This window comes from Rhinolophus sinicus, linkage group LG06, assembly GCF_036562045.2.
Source record: "Rhinolophus sinicus isolate RSC01 linkage group LG06, ASM3656204v1, whole genome shotgun sequence".
NCBI classification, from domain to species: domain Eukaryota; kingdom Metazoa; phylum Chordata; class Mammalia; order Chiroptera; family Rhinolophidae; genus Rhinolophus; species Rhinolophus sinicus.
Window position 1 is genome coordinate 34,896,103 of NC_133756.1, and position 24,953 is coordinate 34,921,055.

A 24,953-nucleotide genomic window follows, 5' to 3' on the forward strand; every position below is an offset into this window, starting at 1 on the left:
CTAAATAAGTGTGAGGTTTCAGAGACTATTTTACCATTGAGACTTAATTTTACCAGATTTGATGTTCCTTAGGGAATCCCGTAGGGGATATTTGCTCTATAATCCTAATTAGTGATCATTCCTATCAGGTTTACAGAAGAAAACACTGCATTTTATTCTTTAGCCAGACCGTGGGATGATGGAATAGTACTGCCACTGAATTCTCGAAAGGTAGGCTGCCTTTGTTGTCTAGCGATCTTTTATGGTTGAGAATATAGTACAGGAACTCTGTCTAGATTGTCTGCCATGAGGCAGTTATCAGTCGTTAATTACCTTTTAATATTGTCAAAGGTTGTCTTATCCTTTCCTCTTGGCTCTGACAGATATAAGATGCCCAAAATGGGGAAAAAAAAAGACTCCAAACAGGTTATTTTAAAACTACTTATTAACATGTTTATTTGTCTTAATTCAATTGATTTGTTTTTCTTAAAACAGATTTATTTTGTTGTAGATGGTACATAGGTTTCTAGATACCCCAAATGGGTCGCTCTGGTTCTTAGAAAGCAGGTTCCTTAATGTTTTCAATGTAAATTCCCAAGTTACTCCCTCTTGCCTGACTTAAATCTCCTTTATTTGGTTACATTTTTAAAGCTCATATTCCATCTCTGGACTTGAAAAGCAGCTCCTAAGCCGTCTTGGTACAATATGAGAAATGACTGTATAGAGAATTCTAACTTTGGTGAAATAGCATTGGCAGAATGTTGTTTTAGTCAGATCTGCCTCTCGCTTCTTAACACTGTGGTGCTCCCCAGAGAGCACCATGCTCAGAAGGGATCCGACACCAGGAGGGAGATGGGCACACCAAATTGCAGACTTGTTTATGGAAAATTAATGGAAAGAAGGCAGGGAGAGACTGGCAAGTGTAGGTAGTGGCGGTTTTAGGCATTCTCTTAAATTTGGAGATTTTACTAAGTATGAAACTTAGTAATTGTTCAGTAATTTATTTTCTGCATTTAAAAAAGAAATGGATAAATAGCTTTCTTTGTGGAATTATATTCATATTCCATGTCTAGAGATAAAAAACAATGGATTGATATTTATCGACAGTCACATATTCAATGTTATTCTCTGGCATTTTTCTTTCTCTTTTTTACGATTTCTAGTTCTATCCAGGAATTACCCACAAAGAAATAATGATTACATTAAAAATCCACAGGAAGAAAAATTATGGAAAAGACAAGTGCAGAAATTTTAATAGTAGTTGAGCTTAGATGATCTCTGTATGATTTTACTTTATAATTTCCACTTTTCTGTAATTTTAGATTTTCTTTGAAAAGTATGTTTTAATAAGTGTTTATAATTAAAAAATGAATTTGCCTTTTATCTAAATGAAATCAAATGGATGCATCAAGTACCCTAGTCAGTCTGTTCCTTCAAGCTATTTTTACTTAGTCAAACACAATGTTGATCATCTTAAATACAATGATATATAATACTTTTGAGCATAAAATAGGAACCAGGATTAAGACATAGAATAACATTGTTAATCTACTATTTTCCCCAATATATAGCACAGAAGAGAATATTTTTTAAACACAAAAGTGTTTAAAATATATTAATATCTGAATGCTAATAATTTAATATTTTCTTTTGTCTTTCTTCTTGGTCAGGTGATTACACAGTGCTTCAATATAGTTAAAGAGAATAGGCAACAAAGTGTAATCCCCCAACATTATCCCATACTCTGATTTTAAGTAGAAATTATATTTATAAGCATTTTAGGCTTTGTTTTTAAAAAACTATAGTCACTACTATATGTAACTGCTTTGATGTTATATAAGCTTTTAATAGAAGGTGTTCATTAAATTCTTATCGAGATGTTATTTGGTTGAGTACCCTCAGTTGATTAAAGATAGGTTTCCTCACTGTAAAATCAAAAATTGTAGTAATTGCCTGCATTAAATGGAAATGTTAAAGTTCATAAAGCTTGAGAATCTTTGAGCAACAATTGTATATATACACATACAATTACGATGATTACCCTTAGATGATAGTTCCTGGTTTGAAAAAGAGTTTGGTTTGACATTTAGTAATTAACTAAAGCCTGTAAATTAACTTTCTGCATGATACTGCCTTGACTCAGCAAAGCTGCATACAAATCAGTATAGAGAACTTTGTCTTTTAAATGTTAAAAAATTATTGGAGCAGATAGGTACCTAAAATACACTTTTATAATAGGAATAAAAAATTTAATAAATTCACATTCATTTTCTATTTGATTGCTAACTGTACAGAGTTTTTTAGTGATGGTCTATCTCCAGAGAGTCTGACTATTTAACTATATACTTTTTTAAAAAAAGAATTGCTTGCTCAACTCTGTGCTTTCCATAAAACATTGCAAAATCGGGTGCCACTGCAAGTTAAAACCATATAAAACTGAACAAAATTTGATTGCAGACCTCACTATATTCTCCTTGGTTTTGTCACCAGAAACATATCTTTCTAGAAAGTGCTCAAGATTTTTTGAACAGTCCATGAAAGGTGACAGGGATGTTAATGTCCACTTCAGCCCTGGCAACTTCACACAAGTCCTTGGCGTTCAGAACCAGGAGATAAGCAGGCTTTTGTCCTGCCCCCGGGCTCACCACCACACTGAGAACTACACCTGTGAATCAGAAAGAAACAAGGCAATGCTGAATTTTAAAAAATGACCAGGGCCACAGGTTAAATATCACTGACATAATGTAGCAGGTATTACATTGACAAATAAAGAAAACCATATGACTTGATATTTTCTTGGCTCTTCCGCCACCTCACTGTGTGACCACCCTGAAGGGGTCTTTTATACTCTGAAGGTCCCCTAGACTATAAGCTCTAGGAAAGGAGTGACCATATCTGTCTTGCCCACTGTCATATCCCAGTAGCTTTCTACAATGAGTAGAACATAGAAGATGTTCATTAAATTCTTATTGAATGAATTGATCTGTGCTCTCATCAATAACGTAAGATTTAACATCTGCTCTACCTACTGCAAAAAAAAAAAAAATAGTGTTGTGACAAATGAAAAATTTATACTAAAACTCTTCTACAGCAGTAAGGTATATTAGTTCTGTAATTTCCAAGACCTAGGTGAAAGTTTACTTCCTTCAACCAAAATGAGAACAAACCTTTGACAATTTTGACTGGACGGGCTGTATGTGTAAAATTGTTTAGCATGAAATGGCTCTATAATTCTTTATTCATTTCTCCATGGTTTTCCATATTTTAACTCCAGAGAGTGTAACCTACTTGCCTATCCCAGCTAACCAATAGTTAACTAAAACTGATGCTTTGTAATTGAATTACTGTTTTATAAGCTGTAGCTCTGGGTCCTTTTTTAGCCCCAGGTTATTAAAAGAAAGAAAACAAAACAAAACTAGAGTTACAAAGCCACGTTCTCATTCTTTTGATCTGTTAGAATACCCACTTTCCTTCTTTAGAACTCTGTTGTTTTTCAGAAATGTATCTGGATCAAGAAAGGCAAAAACCTAAAATTCATGCTGCTCTTTCCTCTTTCTTTCCTCCCTCATCTATAGCAGACATTGATGTTCCATCAAGACTCCAGATGGTTCTTCAGCATTTTTTCCGGTAGTAATCAATGAGACCTGACCATAAGGTGAAAGTTATTTTCAAATAAATTTATGGTCTTTAGTGCTGTCCTACTCAGTAGTATTAAGGATCATTTCTGAACATTAGGGAATAATTACTGTGACTTCCCTCCTAGTGAACTAATGATATGAACTCCAATAGAAAGAGAATATTTAGACACATCCATTGCTTTCATTACCATCATCTTCTTCCAAGGCATCGGGGTGAGAAACAAAGATGGGTTCTGATGGGTATGAATCGGGCTCTTGCCATACCCAAGTTTCTTTAGTTTTGACATTCAGCTTACAGAGCTGTTTGTTAAGAAAGAAAAATCAATCAATCAGTCAATATGCTTTACTTGAGTAGCATATGACTTAAAGTACTGTTCTAATATCAGTAAAATGGATTAATTACCCTGTCTGGAACAAAGTGATTCAAGCCAAGTCCATATGCATATGTATAAGGTTTCCCACCATACTTCTGGTAATTGATTTGCGGAAACTCAAATGCTACAAAATAGAACACATGCTTAGGAAAACTCAGTTAATCTTTTTGAATGGAACATGTTCCCTCTCATGCGAGGTTTTTCTCTAAATCATCTCACCTTGGCGAGGCCCTGAAAAGAGAACCTCAGGTTCCAGCCAGATGGTCTCGTCACTGCACAGAATTGCAGTGGCAGTGGTGTTTGGGAGTGTGACTAAATTCTTGCCTGTGTCAGCCTAAGAAAGAGGATAACAGAAACCTCAGTGAGCAGGAAAGAAAAATCAAGCAGCCATAAAGGCAGTCTTCCTGAATTTTGTCTCCTGAGTTCTTTATTTCTTAAGTCAATATGTAGGGAGGAACAACTCAGAAACTCTAGAGAGGGGAGCCCTGAAACACAGCTGGAAAAGCTGGCTGTGTGCCTGTGTATACATCAGTTGTGCATCACGGGGAAAGTCACATAATCTCTTAGGCTCTAAATCTTCTCATCTGTAAAATGAGACTGTCCTCAAAGAAAGAGGCCTCTGAGGAAGAGTCCCTGGAGAAAAATAAAACAAGACAAAACAGTGGTTTTCTACAGAACAACAAATATTTCAACCCCCCCTCCCCAACCCCTGCAGGGTTCCATTTATAGTGTGCATCTCCTTTATAGTTAGGATATGTTTTTATTTGGTTTGAAAAATATTATACAGTTATGGTGTCAAAAAAAAAAAAAAAAAAAAAAAGAAAAACTAATGGACCAGATTTTTTAAAGACCTCTTGTCACCTCCTCACATGATTTTTCAGATTATTTATTAAAGGAATGAATACCATGAACCCTTCCTAAGAACATACTCATTTAGTAATGCCTGTATTAAATATTTGAGTACACATTTTATGGTAGACTCTATTCTAGGCATTTGGGATATTTCAGAGAACATAGTCCCTTTCCTCATGAACCTTACATTATTACATAAACAATAAATATACTTAATAGATAATGTGTATAGTATGTCAGGAAAGTGGGGAGAAAAACTAGAACAGAGTAAGGGGGATCAGAACTCTGAAGGGTAGGTGAGTTGTAATTTTAATAGATGGTCAGGGTGAGATCTCATTAAAAAGGTGACATCTGAGACAAAACCTGTAGGAGATGAGGAAGTTAGCAGTTCGTGTATCTGTGGAAGAGCATTTAAGCAGAGAGAACAAACAGTGCGGAGGCCTGAAGTAGGATTGTGCCAAATGTGCTTGAAGAGCATGAAAGAGACCAGTGTGGCTGCAAATGACTGAGCATGGAGACAAGAGCAGGAGAGGAGGTTAGAGGGATAATGGGGCCAGATTGTGTAGAGTCTTAAAGGTCATTGTGAGGACTTTTTCTGTGAGTGAAAATGGGAAGCCATTGGAGGGTTTTGAGCAGAGGAGTGACAAGCTATGATTTATTTTTAAAAGAATCACTCTAGCTGCTCTGTCGAGACTTCCCTTGGGAGGAGGGGAATGCAAAAGTGGAATCAGGGAGAACAGTTTGTCTTGTAGTAGTCCAGTCAAAAGCAAACAATGGTTCAGACTAGGCTAGTAGCATTGGAGTCAGTGAGATATGGAAGGAAGAGCCAAGAGGATTTCCTGATCAGTAGGTTATGGGGTAGAGAAGAGTCATGAAATTAAGAGAGGAGTCGAAGATGACTCAAAGGTGTTTGGCCTGAATAATCAAAGGCTGGAGTTGTCACACAAAAGATGGGGACTGCTGCAGGTGGGGTAAATGTTTTGGTGGGGGAAGAGGAGAAATTTAGGTTTTGCCTTAATAAGCTTGACGTTCCCATTGGAGATCCAAACAGAGACATAGAGTTGGCAGTAGTTGAAAGGAAAGTTGAAAGTGTAAATGCAGTCTGCATTAAAGCACAAGTCTTTACAAAGGGAGTGAGTGTACAAATAGAAGATAGACAGAATGAAGAGGTATACAAGAAGAGAAAAAAGGTATTAGCTGGTGAGGGCAAGAAGAGTCGAGAGAAGGATTTTATGAGAGGGCAAAATAATAGCATGATATGAGTGATCCAGTTAAAAGTGGAGAAGAGTGATGACATAGGAGAGAGGTAGGATTGTGCCAAGAGAACTGCTAGAATGATATGTTTGGGTGGGTGAGGGATGATGGGAAGGACTCGTTCTGAATAAGACGATGGATAATTCAGTGTGAGTACAGATGCTGGTGGGTGGGTAAATGTGGTGGCAGGAGTCTGCTCTCTTTTCTGACTTTTTCATTCTTTCAGTAAAATAGGAAGCAGAGCCATCAGCTGACTATGCATGTGGAAGTGGGAAGTGTTAGAAGTTTGAAGAGAGGAGGGTGTGAAATATTTAAGTAGGAAAGTTGGAGAGTAAATGAAGTTGGGAAATGTAGCGGTAAGATTTGTGGTCATATATTTAGAAACAGGCCAGTTAACATGATTCTGTGTTTTCAACACTTAATTTCAGCCTCAGAGGTACAAGCATGGAGTGGGTGGAGAATTTAATTGAATACTTGCCTGTGGTTTTGAAAAATAAAATAAGAAAAAGGCAAGTGAAATGAGGATCTATACAAGATCCATAATTATTGACTATGGAATTTTAATTAAGGAGGGAAGGTAAGTCCTCAAGAGAGTGAGGAACGTGGAGGTTTCTGGTAAGAAATGCAATAGAGCAAATGATGTTAAAAGCTAACAGATAGCAGTCAGTGTCATGCATGAAACTAAGATTAGGGACAAAGTACATAGAAGTCATAGGTAATGGCAATGTCGAGGGTTATGGGGCATGAGTGGCTGAGATAGAATGGAAGACGGTATCAGTGGAAGAGGTCAAGGAACTGAGAGGCCCGGCTGTTGGAAGAATCATCTATGATGTGTATCTGGAAATCAGAGTCAGGAGTAGATCTGGGCAGTGTGACATTGAGCCAGAAGGGAGAGCAAGTGGTGGTTAGTAGATGACAACAATGATGAGGGGTGTATATATGTGTATGTGTACATACCATTTGGCTACATAATGAGCTAAAATAAAATTAAAAATTTGGGAGATTTTAAGGGTAGATGGAAGGAACAGTGGTCTGAAAGCAGCAAAGTAGAACAAAGAGGAACCTACCCCAATTCCTGGCCTAGTTGTACAAGGGCTATAGGAGGAGAAACTGTCTCCTCTGGAAATTGCTGCTGAAGAGACCAGTGTTCTTGGGAGAGAGTCGGAATTTGGTAAAAGAAAGAAGGTGGATGGAACATTTTGAGGGTAGAGGGAATTTTTCTGGCGATGTATTATGAATTAAGAGAAAATACTGGAAGATTCTCAGGATAGGGAAGGGATGGGAGGTGAGGAGCAAAGAGAGGAGTGGATTTTGTGAGATTTTGTGAAATGGGGCCTGAAGGCACTTCATAGTGATATAAGGAAGAAGAGAGTGGTGTGTGTACGTATACATATTTATATGTGCATGCAATAAGTTCAGGCGTCTATATCAACACATATTATTCATGTGATTATACTTTAAATATTTTCCTCTGTTCTCTTATTTTTTTCTATTAAATTAGGATTTTTGATGTAAGAAATCTGTCACAACAAACTAACTCCTCCTTTTGACATTTGCCCCCACCACACTTTTTTTACCACATGCGTTTATCCTTTGAGCAATCTCACTTTTGGGGACCTATCCTATTCATATATTTGTACATGTATGTAATAACATACATGCAAAGTTATTCCTTGTGACATTATCTGTAATAGTCAAAGTGTGGAAACAACTCTGTTGCTTACCAGTGAGGGACGTTCACAGAAAGAATACTGTGTAGTTGAAAATGAGATCTTCAGAAGATATTAATAAATGGAAAAAGCAAGGAACAAAACAGTGGGTATACAAAGTTGCTTTTTGTGTAAGAGAATGGAAAATAATTATATATACATATATATATATATATATTTGTATTTTTTATATTTGCATAAACAAAGGAAAAGGAAAGATAATAAAAGTTACACACGGAAGTGAAGAGGAATGGTATGGAATGGATGCAGCTCAAGATTGGAGTGAGACTTCCTAGTGTAAACTTTTTTACATCATTTTGATTTTTTGACCATTTAAATGCCTCGCCCATTCAAAAATAATAAAAATATATTTTAAAGATATCACCAATATCTTAATCAGCCAACTGGAAGCTTTAGTCGTCTTATACTCTTTCCTCTCCTTAGCCCTTCCCTCAACGTGTTTATTATCTCCTCTTCCCCTGTTCATGACCTAATTTTCCCCTCACTGCCAAACTTTTAAAAGTGTAGAGTACAATAACGGTTTCCCTATTCTCACCAATTGCTCATCTTTAGTGCCTGGAGCCTGATTTTTGCCTCTCTCACACCACTCCCCTGGAGATCCCCAAATCTGGGGTTTTGTTCTGAGTCTTCGTCCTTTTCTACTTACTTGTCTGTAGCCGTGGGCACCTGTGAAACCCTCGTTTGCCGTATCCTGTGTGGCATGACCCTCTCTTAGCTGTAACTAGCCCTCTTTGTTGATGTTTTTCCTTTCTTTTTTCTGGCTCCTCATTTTTGTTTTTTAACCACTTTCTGCATCTGGGTGTTTCCCAAATGTCTGTGCTTGGTTATATTTTCTTCTCTCAGCATTTTCTGGCTATCAAATTTCTCATTTTTAAAACAAACAAATTTGTATATTTCTTTCAGAAAAGTTACTCTAAAGGATGATTTTTTTTTTCTTGCTAGCAGTCTCACCTATTTGATCATATTCTCATATTTGATCACCATTTTTTTTTAAAGTGTGTTTTTCCAGGACCCATCAGCCCCAAGTCAAGTAGTTGTTTCCATCTAGTTGTGGAGGGCGCAGCTCACAGTGGCCGGTGTGGGGATCAAACTGTCAACCTTGTTAAGAGCACCATGCTCTAACCAGCTGAGCTAAACGGCCACCCCTTGATCACCATTTCAATACCAATAACTGTCAGCTCTTTTTTTTCAACCCTGATTTGTCTCACAAGGGCCTACATTTATATATGAAACCCACCAGACATCTTTATGAAGACGTTTATGTTGATTTTATTGTTGACAATGATAATGAATATTTATGTAACATTTACTTTGTGCCAGGGGCTATGTTCAGCGATTGACATATATCACCTCAGTTAGTGATCACAAAAACCCTATAAGGTAGATATAAAGAAAAGGAAATTTAAGAAGGTTCCATGTTTTGGCCCAAATGACTGGGCTAGTAAGTAGCAGAGCTGAAAGCCCTGGTCAAGCCTGTATCTATTGGACTTGAAGTCAGCCCTCTTACCCATTAGCCCTCCTTCCTCATAGTTCTACAGTTCACCTTTATCTCCCAACCTGCTCTGCTACATTCCCTATTTCCAAAGGTATCACTATTCTGAAATGTAGACTTAAAGGATCTCTATGGTCTGTCTCATGTCTAAGACTTAATTCATTCTGCCATTCAATCAAATGCAAGATCCTTTCAATTCTACCTTCAGGTACTGTCACTGTTGTCCCTGTTTTGCTTTTCCTACTACCATTACATTTTTTTCTCACCTCAGTGATTTTAGTTGTCTCCTAACCCAGGGTAACTGTGCCGATCCTTTCTACATCTCCAGTAATACACACAACACAGCCTTATTTTAGACAAAACGTTATAGCTGCAAGTGACTTTAGTTATTATTTAAAACAATTTACTTAGGTTTCAGAGTAGGCAACTGAACTTTAGAGTGATGGAGTGGCTTGCTTAGGGAAGGCAGACATTTAGTAGTAGAGACAACCATGAAAGTCCGTATGTTTGATACCCAGTCTTCCAGCTCTGAATATGGTTTTTTTCCTATTCAAAAACATTTACTGTCTCCCCATTACCTGCCAAATACAGTACACACGCCACAGCCTATCTTTAAGGCCTTTGAAGATTACCAACCTACTTTTACAGCTTTTATTCCGTCATTTATTCCACTACTTTCACTTATGTTCTAACCAGTTGGATTGCAGTCAGTTCCCTCTTCTTTTCTGCCCCTCCCATTTCTCTCTCTCCTCAAATTACTCCTCCTGTCTTCAACTGATCTGCTTCAATGCCACCTCTTCTGCCAAAATACTGCAAATGACCATGATACATGCATCTCCCCAAACAACTATGACTGCTCCATTCTCTAAATAACCAGAGCAATTTACCCCTCCCTCACCATACTCATCTCCTGCTGACATGCGTTAGCACTAACCAATCACCTCTCTCCCTGCTACACTAGGTAATCAGTTCCACACGATTAAGAAGTGTATCCTATTGACGTACCCACTGAAACAATTGGTACTATGCTTGTTATAGTAGTTATTTAATAACTATTGGAAGAAAGAGAAAGCAGAGTCTAAGGCAACATTCGCTATTTTTCATCATTACTGAAGTTCCCCTTTCTATAATTGGGTAGATTTTCTTCAGGCAATGATGACTACACAGTTAGAAAAATCCTTCCTTTTTTTGGAATGTGATGAGAGTGATGTGTGGAGAGAGAGGAAGGTATACACTAAGGGCAAAGAAAGTGAGACTGCTGAAGGTACTTGACTGGTCTTTCTCATGATTTCTCTTCTGAGCTCCGGATCCATATACTCGGATGCCAGCTGTCTAGTGAGCATTTATGCTGGGATGTCCAGTGGGTACCTTAAATTCAACATGTGTAAAATCTTACTCTTTTTCCTGCACACCAGCTCAGCTAAGTATACCATCATCCACTCAGCTGCTCAAGGCAGAAATCTGGAAGTTTTCCTCTCTCCCTTACCCTTCACATGCAATTAGGCCAACTCCTGATACTCTTACCTCCTAAATATTTCTCAACATTGTACCTTCCTTTATCTTTCAGTTCCCATTTTCTTAATGCAGATATTTATCCTCTTTTATTTGCCCTATTGCATTTGTACTCTAACAGAGTACTTCTAGCTTTTAAACTCTACCTTCCAAATTGTCCTCCATGTTGCTACTAGAGTGACCTTTCTAAAATATAGATTTGATCATGTTATACCCCTCCCCCAACTCTTAAAATACTTCAGTGGCTCCCTATCATTTATATAATACCCAAAGGCTATAAAGCCCCATACAGTGTCACTCCAACCTCTTTCCAGTCCCTCTGCCCAATGCCCATCTCACCTATACTCTGAATGAACATAGCAACTGCTTTATATTTCTGTGTTAAGTTTTACTTTTTTAACTCCTTCCAGCCTTTGTAGTAGAAGGTCTTTCACCTAACCGTAATGCCCCACATCAATCTCCTCCCCCGTTTTCCTTCTTCATAGAACTTTCAGGCTTGCTTAAAAGCAGTGGCGTCTGATACTGAATTGGATTTATTTCCCACTACATCTGATCTAAGCCTTGGGTACAATGTTTTACATTCCTTGTAGCTCCCTCAACTAAGTTTGTGTATATATATAGACAGATGAAAGTGTATATTCATGTACCAATTGTGAAAATTATATTTTTCTTGATTTTGGCTGTCATTTCTATCACACTAAAAATCTGGATGTTACTCTGATTTTCTAAATGGATAGTCACTAATTTCAGGGAAGAAAAAGTATAAGTAAAGAGATTTAATGCTCTTTAGTTTAATGCTATTATGATTTTTATCAATCTAATACTATTTTCAGAAGATTTGTAGAAAACCAAAATAATGGGCTGATTTCCCGACAAGGGTACTTTTTGAAGCTCTGTCTCTAGATTTCAGATTATTTAAACTAAACTATTTATATTATTGACAAAGGATCCTAAGAATCAGTAGTTTGCATTATTCATTGAGAAAGTGTATTTTAAAAGGATTTTGTAAAGGAAAGAATAACAGATTTAGAATCATAAATCCTGGTTTGCATTCTGGCTCTGCTGCAACTGGTTTTTGCTGTCATATCACTCTTCTAAGCTTCAGTTTTCTCATTTGTAAACTGAGGGAGGTTGAATTAGTTTATTTTTAAAGTCACTTCCAATGCTAAAATTTCCAGACTGTACGAACATAAAGCAGGAGAACAGATCCTGGGAGAGATGAAACATTCTGGTTATATCTGAAATCTATGTAGAGGGTGGTTACCTTGTCAATATTCAAAGGAAGTACATATCTCCTAACTTCAGGCTGGGGAGCTTTTCTGGCATTTTTTTTCACCTCTTCCCAGTTCTCACGTAAATTGGCTAAATATAAGTAATTGTAAACAAATTCAAATCTGCAAAATAAGAAGTCAAACATAAGCACACAGAATTACAAATAATTTTACAGAGGTGATTCAAGCTATTTAGAAGCATAAGTGCCTGCCTGTTCTTTATTCCCCAACCCAGAAACTGCTAATGACCCACGTATATTAGACACATAGCTTCCTGCCCACGCTGGGTGAAAAAAAGAAAACTCCCTCATGGATATGTTTAAATAACAGCAGCTCTTGATACTTTGTGTTCTGCCATTCTGTCTGAGTCTTTAGTCACTTAGCTGTTTTGAAGAAAGCATTCCTATTTATCAAACCCAAGAGATCTTGTCAAGTTTAAGTGAAGTTCAGGCTAAGTTCACTTATCAGGTTATAGAACCTTATCTTTTCAGATCTCGTTCATGGACCTGATCAGTTTTTAATCATTCACCATGGTTTTGATGTTCAATTTATGAGTGTTTCTGATTACCTAAACCCCCTACAGATTTTTTCAATGATATCTTGTGACTTAAGCATACTTCCTGCTTTTAAAAATGTAATTCTGGTTAAATACGGAGAGCAGCATCTTTGAAAAAAGGCCCCACATTTCCAGGAACAACTGAAGATGTGAAATTTACCCACTGTTCTTTCTTACCCTTTCCAGCAACAGAGATCCACAATCAGAAACTCATTGTCTTCGTAGGTATTGATGTGATGGAAAAGGTTAAAAGAAGAGGTTCTGTATTTATTATTGAGATACTTTCTTCTTTTTTTGTCAGCAATATGAAGCCAAACCTTAAAAATGAGAAAAATATTTTGACGCATTTAAAAAACAAAAAGTGTGCCTTATGAAACAACTTCTTCAGGATCACACACTTGACAAATAAATGTAAGACTTACGCCCATGGTTTCATTGGACTCAAAACAATCCATGTAGTTGGCTCCCCAAAGACTCCACGAAGAAAGGAACTTGAACAGGTTAATTTTGACTGGTGTCTCCACAAAAACAATGTAGTTGGGAGTCAAACCAAAACTGTTCAGAAACACAAATGGACTTGTAAATGGGAAGGGCTGATTCTCAAACCACGAAGAAACGTGTGTACATGAGGTATTCTCAGTTACATGAATCAACAGTGCCTACATGAAATTAATTACATTTAAATTTAGGTTTCTGTAAGAAAATGTGATCAGGATTGGTATCAAAAGTAGGCAAAGCAGATCTTTAAAAGTGAGTTTTCCTGAAGATTCATAGCAGGCCTTCAAAGTTACCTATGGACGTAAGATGGCTTGAATCGGTCACTGCAGGGAAATTGTACAACGACCTCTGACTTGCTTATTGGATCTTCCTTGTCTGAAATAAAGTGGTTTTAAAAGGCTTTGGAACAGCCTTTTTTTTTCTTTCTTAATACAAGGCACTTAGAACAGCTTATGCAAGCAAAGACATACATTTTCAGATTGTGATTTTTTTTTCTTCAGAGCTTATTTTCATTTTCTCAGTCATTGGTATTTCTTAACAAATTTTCCTGTGAAGCTGCAATCACCCAGGAAAATCCAAATAGCAGCAGATTTGGAGACATGCACTCAAATAGTATTGTGGCATGCAGAGTACAGTGGGGTCACGTCTTACAGCGAGGTGGGTTAAAGTCAGGAGTACAAGGCAAAACTTCGGTATGCTCAAACACCTTCTACAGCCTTTTGTGTTGCCTACAGAGTATAGTATCTATGGGTGTGTGTCAATAGCCCTGAACAGTAATTCTTATGCATATTAAAGTTTATTTACTCCTAAATCACTGGTCTTCAAAACCTTAGTGTGCATCAGAATCACATAAAGAGCTTCTTAAAATACTGATTATGAGACCCACTCCCAGAATTACTCATTCAATTGACCTTGGGTCGGGCTCAAGATTCATACTTGTAACAGATTCCCAGGTGCTGCTGCTGGTTGGACTGCACTTGTAGAACTATACTAAGCAACGGCAAACAAAAATCCACATATATTCAAATAATTCTCTCTTCAAGATGGTTATCAAATTTCTGGCAATGAATGGAGCATGAATGGAGAATTCTGAAGTGTACTCTCTCTCCTGTTTTAATATTCTTTCTCCATAGTATTAATGAGTTAATAGACTTGTTTGTAATTTTGTGAATTAAACATACACAAAATACTTAGTACACGCTCATGTGTGTGTGTGTGTGTGTGTGTATGCTATTATTCATATACATATGTTTGTTTAAAAATTTAATTGTGCCTGGCACATGAATAAGGGCTCAGTAAGTGTTTACTAGATTTGACTCTAAATCTTACATGATTAAATCCACATAGACACCACATCTTTGAAACAGTGTGTAATAGAACTTAGCTACTTGCTTTCTGTATTTTCGAGTTGTCATTTCCTGCTGTTGTGCCATTGGGCATTGGTCCCATTGTAGGGAAGGAGTCAGGGCAATTGTTCTGAAATCTGAGAGTCATTTAACTGTGCATATAGTGCTATCCTGATATTTTGATCTTGCACCCTGTATTTCCAGTAACTTTCTCACAATATAGACACTTGTTTTAAAAAGAGTCAAATTGGTAAACTGACCTGCTTGTAGTGGAGGGATCTTTACAATATTGTAGGCAATTGAAAAATTTTTCCCAAAGCAATTACCAATGTTATAAACAGTTCCATCACTTTCAATGTGGGGGTGAGCTGTGGCTCCATTGATCGAGACATAATTGCAAAGGTCAACCTATGGAAGGAGAACAAATGTCATCCATGTTAAGAGAAAGATTACAGTACACCTTTGGTCCATAGTCTTGACTTCACCATTACTCTGTGAATCCTCACCCTAAGTGCTCCTTCTTTGTCTTTCCATCTCTCCAAGTCCCACCTTCTTTGAAGTCTGCCTGAATTGAATTCCCAACTTCAGTGCAGAGCTTTCCTCTGGTCCCCATGCTGACCCCACATGCCTCTAAAATCGTGGAGTTCTCACTGACTGTGCTCTTTAATTGAGGTGTACCATATACGGTTCTAGTTATTTTCCTTTCGCACATGCAAGTTCTCCTCAAACGATGATAAAGTTGAATCCTCGGACTTCTTTATATTCCCCTACATTGCATTGGATGAATTGTATGAAATTGCTGACATTTAACAATTTTAATTTCCCAAAAATAGCAATTTTTTAGGGCACAACCTAAATACCAAATCCAGTGTCCTGCAGAGTATAAAACTAGAACTGAAAGGAACCCCAATATTCATCTAGTACAGAAAGTCTTAACCTAAGTAGATTTCAGGGGAACCATGAATGTCCTGGAATTAAATGCAAATGTTTTTGGAGAGAGGATTTAGTGCTTTAATTCACTTTGGAGTCTCATAAGAAATTCAGAACCATGAACCTAGCACAAACCTCCCCATTTATAGAAGGAGAAATTGAGGTCCCAGAGGGGTCAAATGACTTTTTCAAGGTCCAGAGCCACATGCTGGCATAATGAGCACTATAATATATTGGGACCTGCTCGGTGTAGATTTGTTGAATGAATAATTGATGGAGTGTATATTTCTTTAACCAAAATTTTTACTACTTGATTAAGAGAATAGGTTTTAAAGCATAGGGAGTTTCTCGCATTCTTATTTCAATAACAGCTAAGACATTCATTCAGTCATTCATCAAGTAGTCCTTGAGCTTTTATTATATGCCAGGCACTGTGACAGAGTCTCGAAAAACAGAGATGGTCCATTCTTTCAAGAACTTCAGTGTGGACTTGTGCTGTCCAATATTGTGGCCACATGTAGCAATTTAAATTAATTATAATTAGATCAAGCTTCAAATTCAGTTCCTCAGTCACATTAGCCACATTCAAGTGCAGATACAGAACACTTGAATGAAATTCTGTTTGCTTGCGCTGAGGTAGACCAATAAGCTGGAATATAGACAGAGCTCTAAGCGTAAAACCGTAACTGTAGAGAACGGCCATTGACGGCTACAACTAATGCTTGAAAGATGAGTAAAAGTTAGTCAGGTGGAGAAGGATGACAGTGTGTTCCAGGGAGTGGGAACCCTAATGTACAGGCCCAAAGCTGTGAAAAGCACATGCTGTTTGAGGACTACTAGTCATTTAACATGGCTGCTGTGAAGGGCCTGCATGGAGGAGGGGGAATAAGAAAGGGCCATCCATGAAGATCCTTGTTTGGACTTGATCTTGGAAACTATGGGTGCCCTACATGGAGTAAAACATTCATACTTGCATTTTAGAAAGATTCCTTCTACTGGATTAAGGAAGTTGTATTTAAGAGAATCAGGCTGGAAACAAAGGCTATTTCAGTAGTAGTAAACAAACAAAAAAAAGAATCAACTTTTAAAAATTATGTTTTTATATGAAGTCAGGATACATTGCTGTTCACAATGGAACCTGACCCCTAATAAAGTCTATTCTGGAGCCATACCATGAGCCTTATATTTCCAATTAAATGACCATAGCGGTTGGAATACAGATTCACTGTCAAAGTCATCTTCAGTTCATCTCTAAATGGTCTACACACATACTCATATGTGGTTCCAGACATACATCAAAAGCAAGAAAGAGCTATTGAGAGTTTGCTAAACCTTAGTAAATAGTCTGTGAGAGTTGCAAATCAGCTTGTGTCACTGAGACCCCGTGATGGAACTATTTCTCCTTTCTATTCCTACTATACTAAATTTCTAGTTCTGGTCTTGAATTCTGCGTAACTGGTCCCCTGGCTATTCCATATCTCATTTACCTTCCCATACAACTTATACATAGCAGATTAAATACCTAAAGCACAGCTCTGCTTATACCTTTTCTTTGAGCAAAAACTTTCAGTAGCTTCCCATTAGCTAAACAACTTATTCCAAATTTTTGTCCATTATTCAAACTTTCAGTTTCACCCCACCCTGTGTCCCACTGTTCCCCTTCACATCACTAGTTCTCAACTGGAGTGATATTGTCCCGAGGGGGAGAGTTGGAAATGTTGGGGAACATTTGGGTTTCCATAATGATTAAGGGCATGACTGGTATTTAGTGGATTGGGCCAGGGATGCCAAACCTCTGCAATGTGTGGGACGGTCCCCACAGTGGTGAATTACCTTCTACCCAATGCTACTAACACCTCTCCATGGAAAATACTGCAAATCTAGCCAAAGAAATTATTCTTTAGTTTCCGTGAGCATATCCTCTATTTTCCCACCTCTTATACCTTTGATCATGCTGCTCCCTCTATCTGAAATGTCCTTTCTCCAAATTCATTGAAACTGTGCCTCTCCTTTAACTTCTAACTGAAATATAAGCCTCTTAAACCTTCCTTTATCTCCCTACTTTACATTCCCCAACTACGGCTAGAAATAATCTTTCTTCTCTATGCTTTCATAGGTTTTCCTTCACCTGTAGAACTCATCACATTATGTATCCTACTATAGTTGTGTATTTGTTTGATTTCTCCACTAGATGTTAAGCTTTCCGAATACAAGCACAATGCCTTCAAGTAGTTACATCTTAATAAATATTGGTTGAAAACGTGGATCTGTTTTATTGAGTGCAGCATTGAGATTGACTAAGTTCTCAGCAAAATTTGTCACATTCTAATATTGCTGATATTTTTCTCTTTGCTATTTCGTTTAAAATATAGATTTAATAAGATTCTAATAAGAAGTATCTATAGGGGCAAATTGGTACAACATACTTATCTAGAACCATGAATAACAGGGTTTTCAATATTAATAGCTACAATTTTTTGAACTTTCAGTTATGCCAGGTCCATGCTAGCCTATAAAAGTCATGAAGTGCAGAGACCACGTTATCTTACCCATTGATGTATCCCTGGCATCTAGCGTAAGTTCTGGTGCATGGCAGGTACTCAATAAACATGTGTGTCACAAATGAATGCATGAATCTGTTAGGGATTTTATAAGGTTTCATCCAATCCATGTAATGGGTTTAAAATTTCATAGATGAAAAAGCAAAGTTTGCCCTATGTCACATAGTTAGTAGCTGATGACAAAGCAAGGATTTGAAAATCTTTCTGCCTCTCCTGTCCTTTCTATCAAATTGCACAGTTGAATTAATTATTGAGTAATGTTGCCTGAGCACTGTATCCTACCTGCTTAATTGTCTCCAAGGTCTCAGGATTAATCTTTGTAATGAAGTTGGTCTCTGTGCAGGCATAGTAATCTTCCCCCACTGGGTAGATATTAACAAGGGCATTGTCAGTAATCTCTACTCCTCGAAAGTAAGAAAAAAACCTGCCGAAGCAAATGGATTTTTCAGTCCACTAACTTTTAAGCCATGAGAGAAAAAGGGCTCATGTAAATTATCTTTAATAACATGCAGTTGGGGTTCAGTAACCTGGAAAATATGTTCTTGCAGGGATCTGGGAAAGCACAGGTGCCAAATTCTGTTATGACGATCCTTTTCTCTGTCATGGCCCGCACGTAAGCGTCAGTGCGGATGAACCTGAAGGACACAGAGACATGGGAGAGGTCATAGACAGGGGCAATCGGTGTAGTTCATGTGGAGCTTCAAATGGTCATTCTCTGCATCCTTATGAAGTCAGTATCCTAAATCCACAACATGAAGAGTGAAGAGTATTGTGAGGTCACTTTCTTGGGATGACCGTGGGGAAAAAAGACAATGTGCCATGAGCTTAAATTTATGTCTTGTAAATCTCATAGTGACAGATAATGAAATTGAGGTTCAGAGAAATTAAGTCATTGGTGTATGTTGCCAAGCTGGGTTAGAACTCAAGTTAACCAGAGCTGGAAAACATGCATTTTTCCATATTATGTCACGTAGCCCCCATAGTAGTTCACTTAGGATCTCTGACTTCCTGGAGCTTATAATCCATCAACCGCTGCTTAGAGGGAAATACAGGATAGGGTATGCTGAATTATATCCCTTTGCATCTCCCTTATGTACCTCTTACATTTTTCTTCAATTTTAGAATTTATTTTGCTATTTTTAAAAGTAGGTAATCTTGAATCCCTTCTCTTACACAGGCAGACTTCCTGAACCATATCCCAGACCAGATAGCATAAGTTGCCTAGGATTTCTCATGCAGGGTATGAGGTTTTTGCCCTTCCCCCAATCCATCTAGTAAGTGTGTAAAATTTCATAGATGGAGAAACAAAGTCATGAGGAGGAAAAGGTACCAAGGACTTTAGAAGGCATATGAAAGCTTTGACCTCCAAAACATGCTTTTTCATAGCAAAATTTTTGCTTCACCTGATCTGTTTCTCTTCTATTACAGTCCAAGTTATCCTGACTATTCCAAGCCTCCATTTACTCTTCCTTTTGATGTCTCTTCACAATGCCTGGCATCTGTGGTGATCGACAAAGCCACTAACAGGCCTGCATATTAAAGCACAAGACACACTATTTATTGAGGTGTTTAATGGGTGCTTTCTGGAGTGATGGCTTATGCCCTCAAATCTTTTACCACCAATCTCCTGTTTGTTTGCAAGTGCCTCTTTCTTGTATCATTATGACATATGTGATCCTTACTTCCTTTGTGGCACAACTCCCTTCTTTCCTGTGGCCTTTCTGATTATAAAAAAAGGGAAGGAGTCAAGAGAGCCAATGGTCTAATAATAATAACAATAACTATAATAGTCTTATTATTCCTGAATGTTTCCCCTGTGCTAGGCCCTGTGTTGTTATCGAATCCTTGTAATGAACCCTGAAGTTGATTCTATTATTTTTCATTTGAGAGATGACAAAACCAAGAATTAGATATTAATATCTTACCAACAGGTTACCCACTTATGCAAGTGGTATCTGGTGGATACAGGATTTGAAGCCAGGCTTGTTGGACACCAAAGCCCTAGGGTTTAGCTTCTGTGCAGATGCCCTGGCCCGTGTGGATACTGACAGAAGTGAGTATAGAAGTCCCCTCGTGGGTTCAGGAGGTTGAAAATCACACGGGAGGAAGAGCTGAGCTAGACCCCACCCCTAGCAGGGGGGTGGGGCCTAGTTTTCCTTTACCTTCTATGGTACGTGACATGTCCTTCTTTAAAGTCAAACTTGTGCAGGAGGGCTTGCCCATCAAACAGGTGGTAAAATGGCTCAGATCCAACTTCAAAGAGTCCTGGCCCACATCGAAGGAGACTGCCGGTGAGCCAGAGGGGGATCCTGCCTGTGATGGGTGTGAGACACAGAACATTGCTTCTTTCCCCTGCCTGTAGTTGGGCGGTCCCTAGGAAGGCGCAGTGATTATATTAGCAGCCCGACGGGGCAGCCTCTTCTTTATAAAGCTGGCAGTGATGATCATTTCCAGCTCTCGCACCAGGCTGCACTTAGCAAATGCCTTTGATCAACTCTCCCTTCACCAGGAGAGCAAGTGAGGGGGTTGGTGAATGTGGCGGTGCCTCAGAGTTTGGATATGAGGTTGGAAAGAGACAGGGAAAAACGTCTTGAGGGGAATGGGATTCTTTACCTAACAGATTTCCCCAGACACCCATACATTTGTCTTTAAGAAGAATTTCAAATGTCTTGATGTATTTTGATGGAGCTGGGGTAGGAGGGATGGATGAAGAGCAGGGATCAAGACACTGAAATAAATGTGTCTATAGAACAAATGATTTAAAAGAAACAACAAGAATATTGGCTTTTTAAAATCGAGAGCTGTATTCCTTTGAGGGGATGGGCTATTGTCCAGGTGAAGGTCAGCCTGCTGTAGTGGAAAGTGCACAGGGCTGGGTGTTATGGACCTCCATTCTGGTTCAGGATTTACCACGGGCCGTCTCCAGTCCTCAGTGTTCTCAACTACAAAATGCAGGGTACACAAGAAAGGCCTTATGCCTTTCAGTTTAAGCAGTTCCATTTGTATCCTCTCATCCTTTGAGAAGTGCAATATTTGTTTGGCAGTGTTTGCTTAATCCTCACCAACGTTTGTTTGTTTTGTTTTTTGAATCAAATGAATTGTTTTCTATAGTTCAATTTTAGCAACCCACTTGATAAGGATTTGTATTTATGACAAAAACTTTGAGAAGGCATGGCTTAGGCACTAAAAGGCATGGCATTCATTTCATTGCTAGAACCTAGATTGTCAGTGTCAGAATCTAGCTGAGAGCATTTGACTCATCCCTTCTATTTTATAGAAGAGGGAAATGGGAGAAAGGAGATTCGCCCGGGGTTTTGGCCCTTCCCATAACACCACGGCCAAGCAAGGACGGTATGAGTCAGATGGTGTCTTTGGATAATGAAAACAATAGTATTAATTACCGCCTATTGATCCCTTTGTGTCAAATACTGGGTGAATCTTTCTTATCTCATTTAACCTTTACAACATCCTCATGTGGTAAAAGTTGTTTTTTGGTAGATGAGGGAATTGAGGCTCAGAAAGTTTAAGTAACTTGTACGATTCACAGCTAGTAAAACGATAGAGGTGCAATTAGGACCTACATCTGCCTGACTCCAGAACAAAATCTCTCCCAATATGGTGGACATAAAACCTACCACCCTTTCATGTAATATTCCCAGATGCCCTCATTTATTCAGACACTAACAGGACAGGTATTTATGGGGCAATTATTATGTGCAAGGTATTGAGCTCGGCACAGACAATTTAAAGGTGACAAAGGTGTAATCCTACTCTTCAAGGAATTCCAGTTAGATAGCATTTTTCCACATTAGTGAAATAAAGGTAAGTGAGCAGAAATGGGTTCTGGGTATAAGCCCCCACCTCCAGATTCCCCTCTGTAGCCCACATGGGGAGCCAGTACTGAGAGGTGCCGATGAATAAGAAGGCAGAGAAGGGAGATCTCAACAAAATAGAGAGGATGGCTGCAAGCTGGGTGAGACCCACCTGTAACATGAGCTGTGAGTGGTGAGGAGAGTTCTTCCACAGTTTCAAACAGTTTCTTGTACCCACCAGCAGGATGCTCGACTCTGAAATGGTGGAATAATGAGGAAGGAGCTTATGTCGATGTTCAAAGAAGTCCCTGGAGGCAGAGCAGAGCTCCAGGACAAAAGGGGCTCTCTGGCTCAATGCCCATGTGTGCGCCCCACCAGCCCAGCCTTGGCTAAGGAAGCACATGGTGCTTGGGGGAATAGAAACGTTCTCCAGAGGGGCCCAGGTCCATTCTCCTCCTTTGGTGTCAGGGGAAATGACCTCCTTTTTAATGTCACGGTGGACTTAATCCTGCCCTCTGCAGTTTTCCTGTGTTTCTGAAGATAAATCAACTAGTCCTGCTGCTATCACTTCTCTTCCTGACAGAGTCCTTCCCATAGAATGACTCTGCTTTGTCACTAGTCTCGGCTTATTGCATCTTGATTCTCTTGCCTCACAGAGTGTCTCATCTCTTTCTCTCCTATGAGTTTAGAGGCAACAGCTTTTTGGGTCACTACCTTATCCTTTGTTATTCACCCATATTACACCATCATCTCCTCCTGTCATCTCATGTCTTCACCTATCTCTCCAAGTGCTACAGTTCTTTTTAAAAATAGTCAGACCAAGAGATTCAAGTTTCCTATTTTTGCTTATTTCTTGCCTCCTCATGTTAGCTCTATTTTATAACTTTTTAGAGTTATAAAGACTCCCTAATTATGACAGTTATCTTTTAATTAAAAACTTACCGTGTCACACACCATAAAAAGAACTTTGCATGCTATTAGCTCATTTAAATCCCACAGTAACACAAAAGGGTGAGTACTATTGTTATGCTATATATAGAAAACCCTAGACTTTAAAACATCAAGTAACTTGCCCCAAATCTGAGAGGTAGGAAGTGGCTTGGCAAGAAGTGGAAGCCAGGTCTACCTTATTGAAATCCTCATGCTTACAGCTACCTCCAAAGTCCAGTCTAAGACACACAGATCCCACTGTAATTTAGACCTGAATTCTAGATATTTCCTTCAATGTAAAACAGGAAGAAACTCCCTCACCAAGACCCAAGGCCTTCCCTAAATAGGCCATCAGTCCTCTTGAGGAGCTCCTGAAATAGCCCATTTACCATTAACCACTAAGGCATTTAAAAGGCGTCTCCCAGAGATACTTACTGGATGGACATTTTCTCCAGTGAAGGATTGAGAGTTCTAGCACCAACTGCAGAATGAGGAAGTGAATCCTTAGCCAGGGGCCTTTATATGCCTTCTAAATCCTCCTAAAAGGAGTTATGGCTTTGGGAACTCTTTCCCACCCCCTTAGCTGAGGGAAGGGGAACAGAAGTGGCTTTCAGTGCTCAGATCCTCCTGACACTTGAGCATTATTTGGACTTGCTGTTCCCATAACAGTTTTTGGGCTGTTTTCCAGGGACCTCAATCCTTCCCGAAGAGAATGACAAGTGGATTAGAAAGAAAGGAGCTCTGTGGGAAGGTCCAGCATGAGGACTGAGCTCATCCAGGTCACCTCAGTGGAACCTGGCACTGTTCTCTGGTGCCCAGCTCTCTCTACCACCTTTGTGCTCTCACCTTCACCTTCATTCATTTATTCCTTCACTTATTTAAAAAATATGTATCTATTATATATTGTCTACGGACCAGACAGAGATGGGCACAGTTCCTATTTGCACAGATCTTATAGGCCAGGATAACAGAAAACTAATAAATGAGTCAATAAAGTTTTATCAGTGCTATAATTGGAGAAGTGTGGTGTATTATGGAAGCACAGTCTATACAGCACCCCTAACCCTCTCTGGTCACTTACTGACCCCATTTAGTGCCCCACTTCCAACCGTGCTGAAGACTACAGCTATGACCTTTTGGTTTGTTGAGGATGAATCCCTTTTCATATCCTTGCTTGTCACTACTGCTTGCCTGCTTTCTAACTCACCTTCCTGCCTATTGGTACATGTTCTGCGCTCAGAGATTATATAGCACTATTTCATTCATATTTCTATACTTTCGTATTAGATGTGAGTTATTGGCCAGCACAGCACAGACATGGTACTGTCCAAAGGAGTCCCCAGAAACAAACAACATATATACTAATCTAGTTAATGAGTTATGGCTACTCATACCAGGGCTCTTCAACAAAACTGCGTAACAATTGATCTGAGCTCTCCTCAAGATAGAAGACAGAAGCTTATATTCCCAGCCTGTCTTGCAGTGAGGGTGCAGGCATGTGACCTGGGCTCCACCAATCAGAGGCAGGGACAGGGAGCCTAGTGGCAACACACTCTGTGCCGAGCATCAGTGGTGTCTCTGTTCAACCAAGCCTGTTGTGTCTCCACTGGAGACATTCTACAAAGGAACCTGGATCATTATCACTGGCCTGGTAGTCTCCAAGCCCCATTCTTTAGCCATCCCAGAGATTCTGTTAGCTACCTAATATTTAAAATATTTGTGTGCTGCTTTGATTAACTAAAGTTGGTTTCTTGCATGCAACTAAGAGTTATGTCTCTATAAAATGATGGTAATATAGGATACTGTGGTATTGCACAGGAAGAATATCTGTATTGGTATGTGGATGCCCCAGAAGGATTTTTGAGAAAGTATCTAAGCTGAGGTAGGAAGAATATATAAAAGTTAGCCAGTCAATTGGCAGGGAGAAGAGTATTCAGGCACAGCATGTAGAATTTACAAAAGTCTGGAAGTGAGTGTGATTGGGGAAATGATGAGATGAAGCTACTATAGATAATCATGGGTCAGATTTTGCAGGGTCTTGTAAACTATGGAAAGAGAGAGAGAGAGAGAGAGAGAGAGAGAGAGAGAGAGAGAGAGAGAGAGAGAGAGAGAGAGAGAGAGGTTTCAGTGATGCAGAGAGAATGAATTCTGATTTTGATATATTTATTAAAGAAAGACTTCACTGAGGGTTGTAATAGTTTGAAGGCTTCCTAGAGAA

The 24,953-nt window shown here is 38.8% G+C and overlaps 1 protein-coding gene across 3 annotated transcripts; it reads right to left on the reverse strand.

The window, feature by feature from the left end:
* Positions 1–406: 406 nt before the first annotated feature.
* RPE65 (retinoid isomerohydrolase RPE65) lies at positions 407–23,322 on the reverse strand. 3 transcript variants are annotated; one of them, XM_019732375.2, is made up of 14 exons: positions 23,171–23,322; positions 21,978–22,060; positions 20,156–20,306; positions 18,521–18,628; positions 18,276–18,417; positions 14,763–14,910; positions 13,450–13,531; positions 13,081–13,213; positions 12,836–12,975; positions 12,096–12,225; positions 4,211–4,325; positions 4,021–4,115; positions 3,806–3,917; positions 407–2,644 (listed from the first exon to the last, which is right to left on the reverse strand). In XM_019732375.2, exons 1-14 carry the CDS (start codon positions 23,179–23,181, stop codon positions 2,493–2,495), a joined length of 1,602 nt encoding a protein of 533 aa, XP_019587934.1. In that variant the 5' UTR covers positions 23,182–23,322; the 3' UTR covers positions 407–2,492. The 3 variants fall into 3 exon arrangements, with proteins under 3 accessions (XP_019587934.1, XP_074191031.1, XP_074191032.1); XM_074334930.1 differs by lacking the exon at positions 20,156–20,306 and having other exon boundaries at positions 23,171–23,292; XM_074334931.1 differs by lacking the exons at positions 407–2,644; positions 3,806–3,917; positions 4,021–4,115; ... (2 more) ...; positions 12,836–12,975; positions 13,450–13,531.
* Between the last annotated feature and the right edge of the window lie 1,631 nt (positions 23,323–24,953).

Bases quoted from the DNA above. Each gene is read 5' to 3' on its own strand.
- RPE65 (XM_019732375.2), bottom strand. The intron at 20,307-21,977 runs GTGGGTCTCACC...CACCCATCACAG, and splicing joins ACTCACAGCTCATGTTACAG to GCAGGATCCCCCTCTGGCTC. The intron at 13,214-13,449 runs GTAACTTTGAAG...GTTTCTGAACAG, and splicing joins AAGCCATCTTACGTCCATAG to TTTTGGTTTGACTCCCAACT.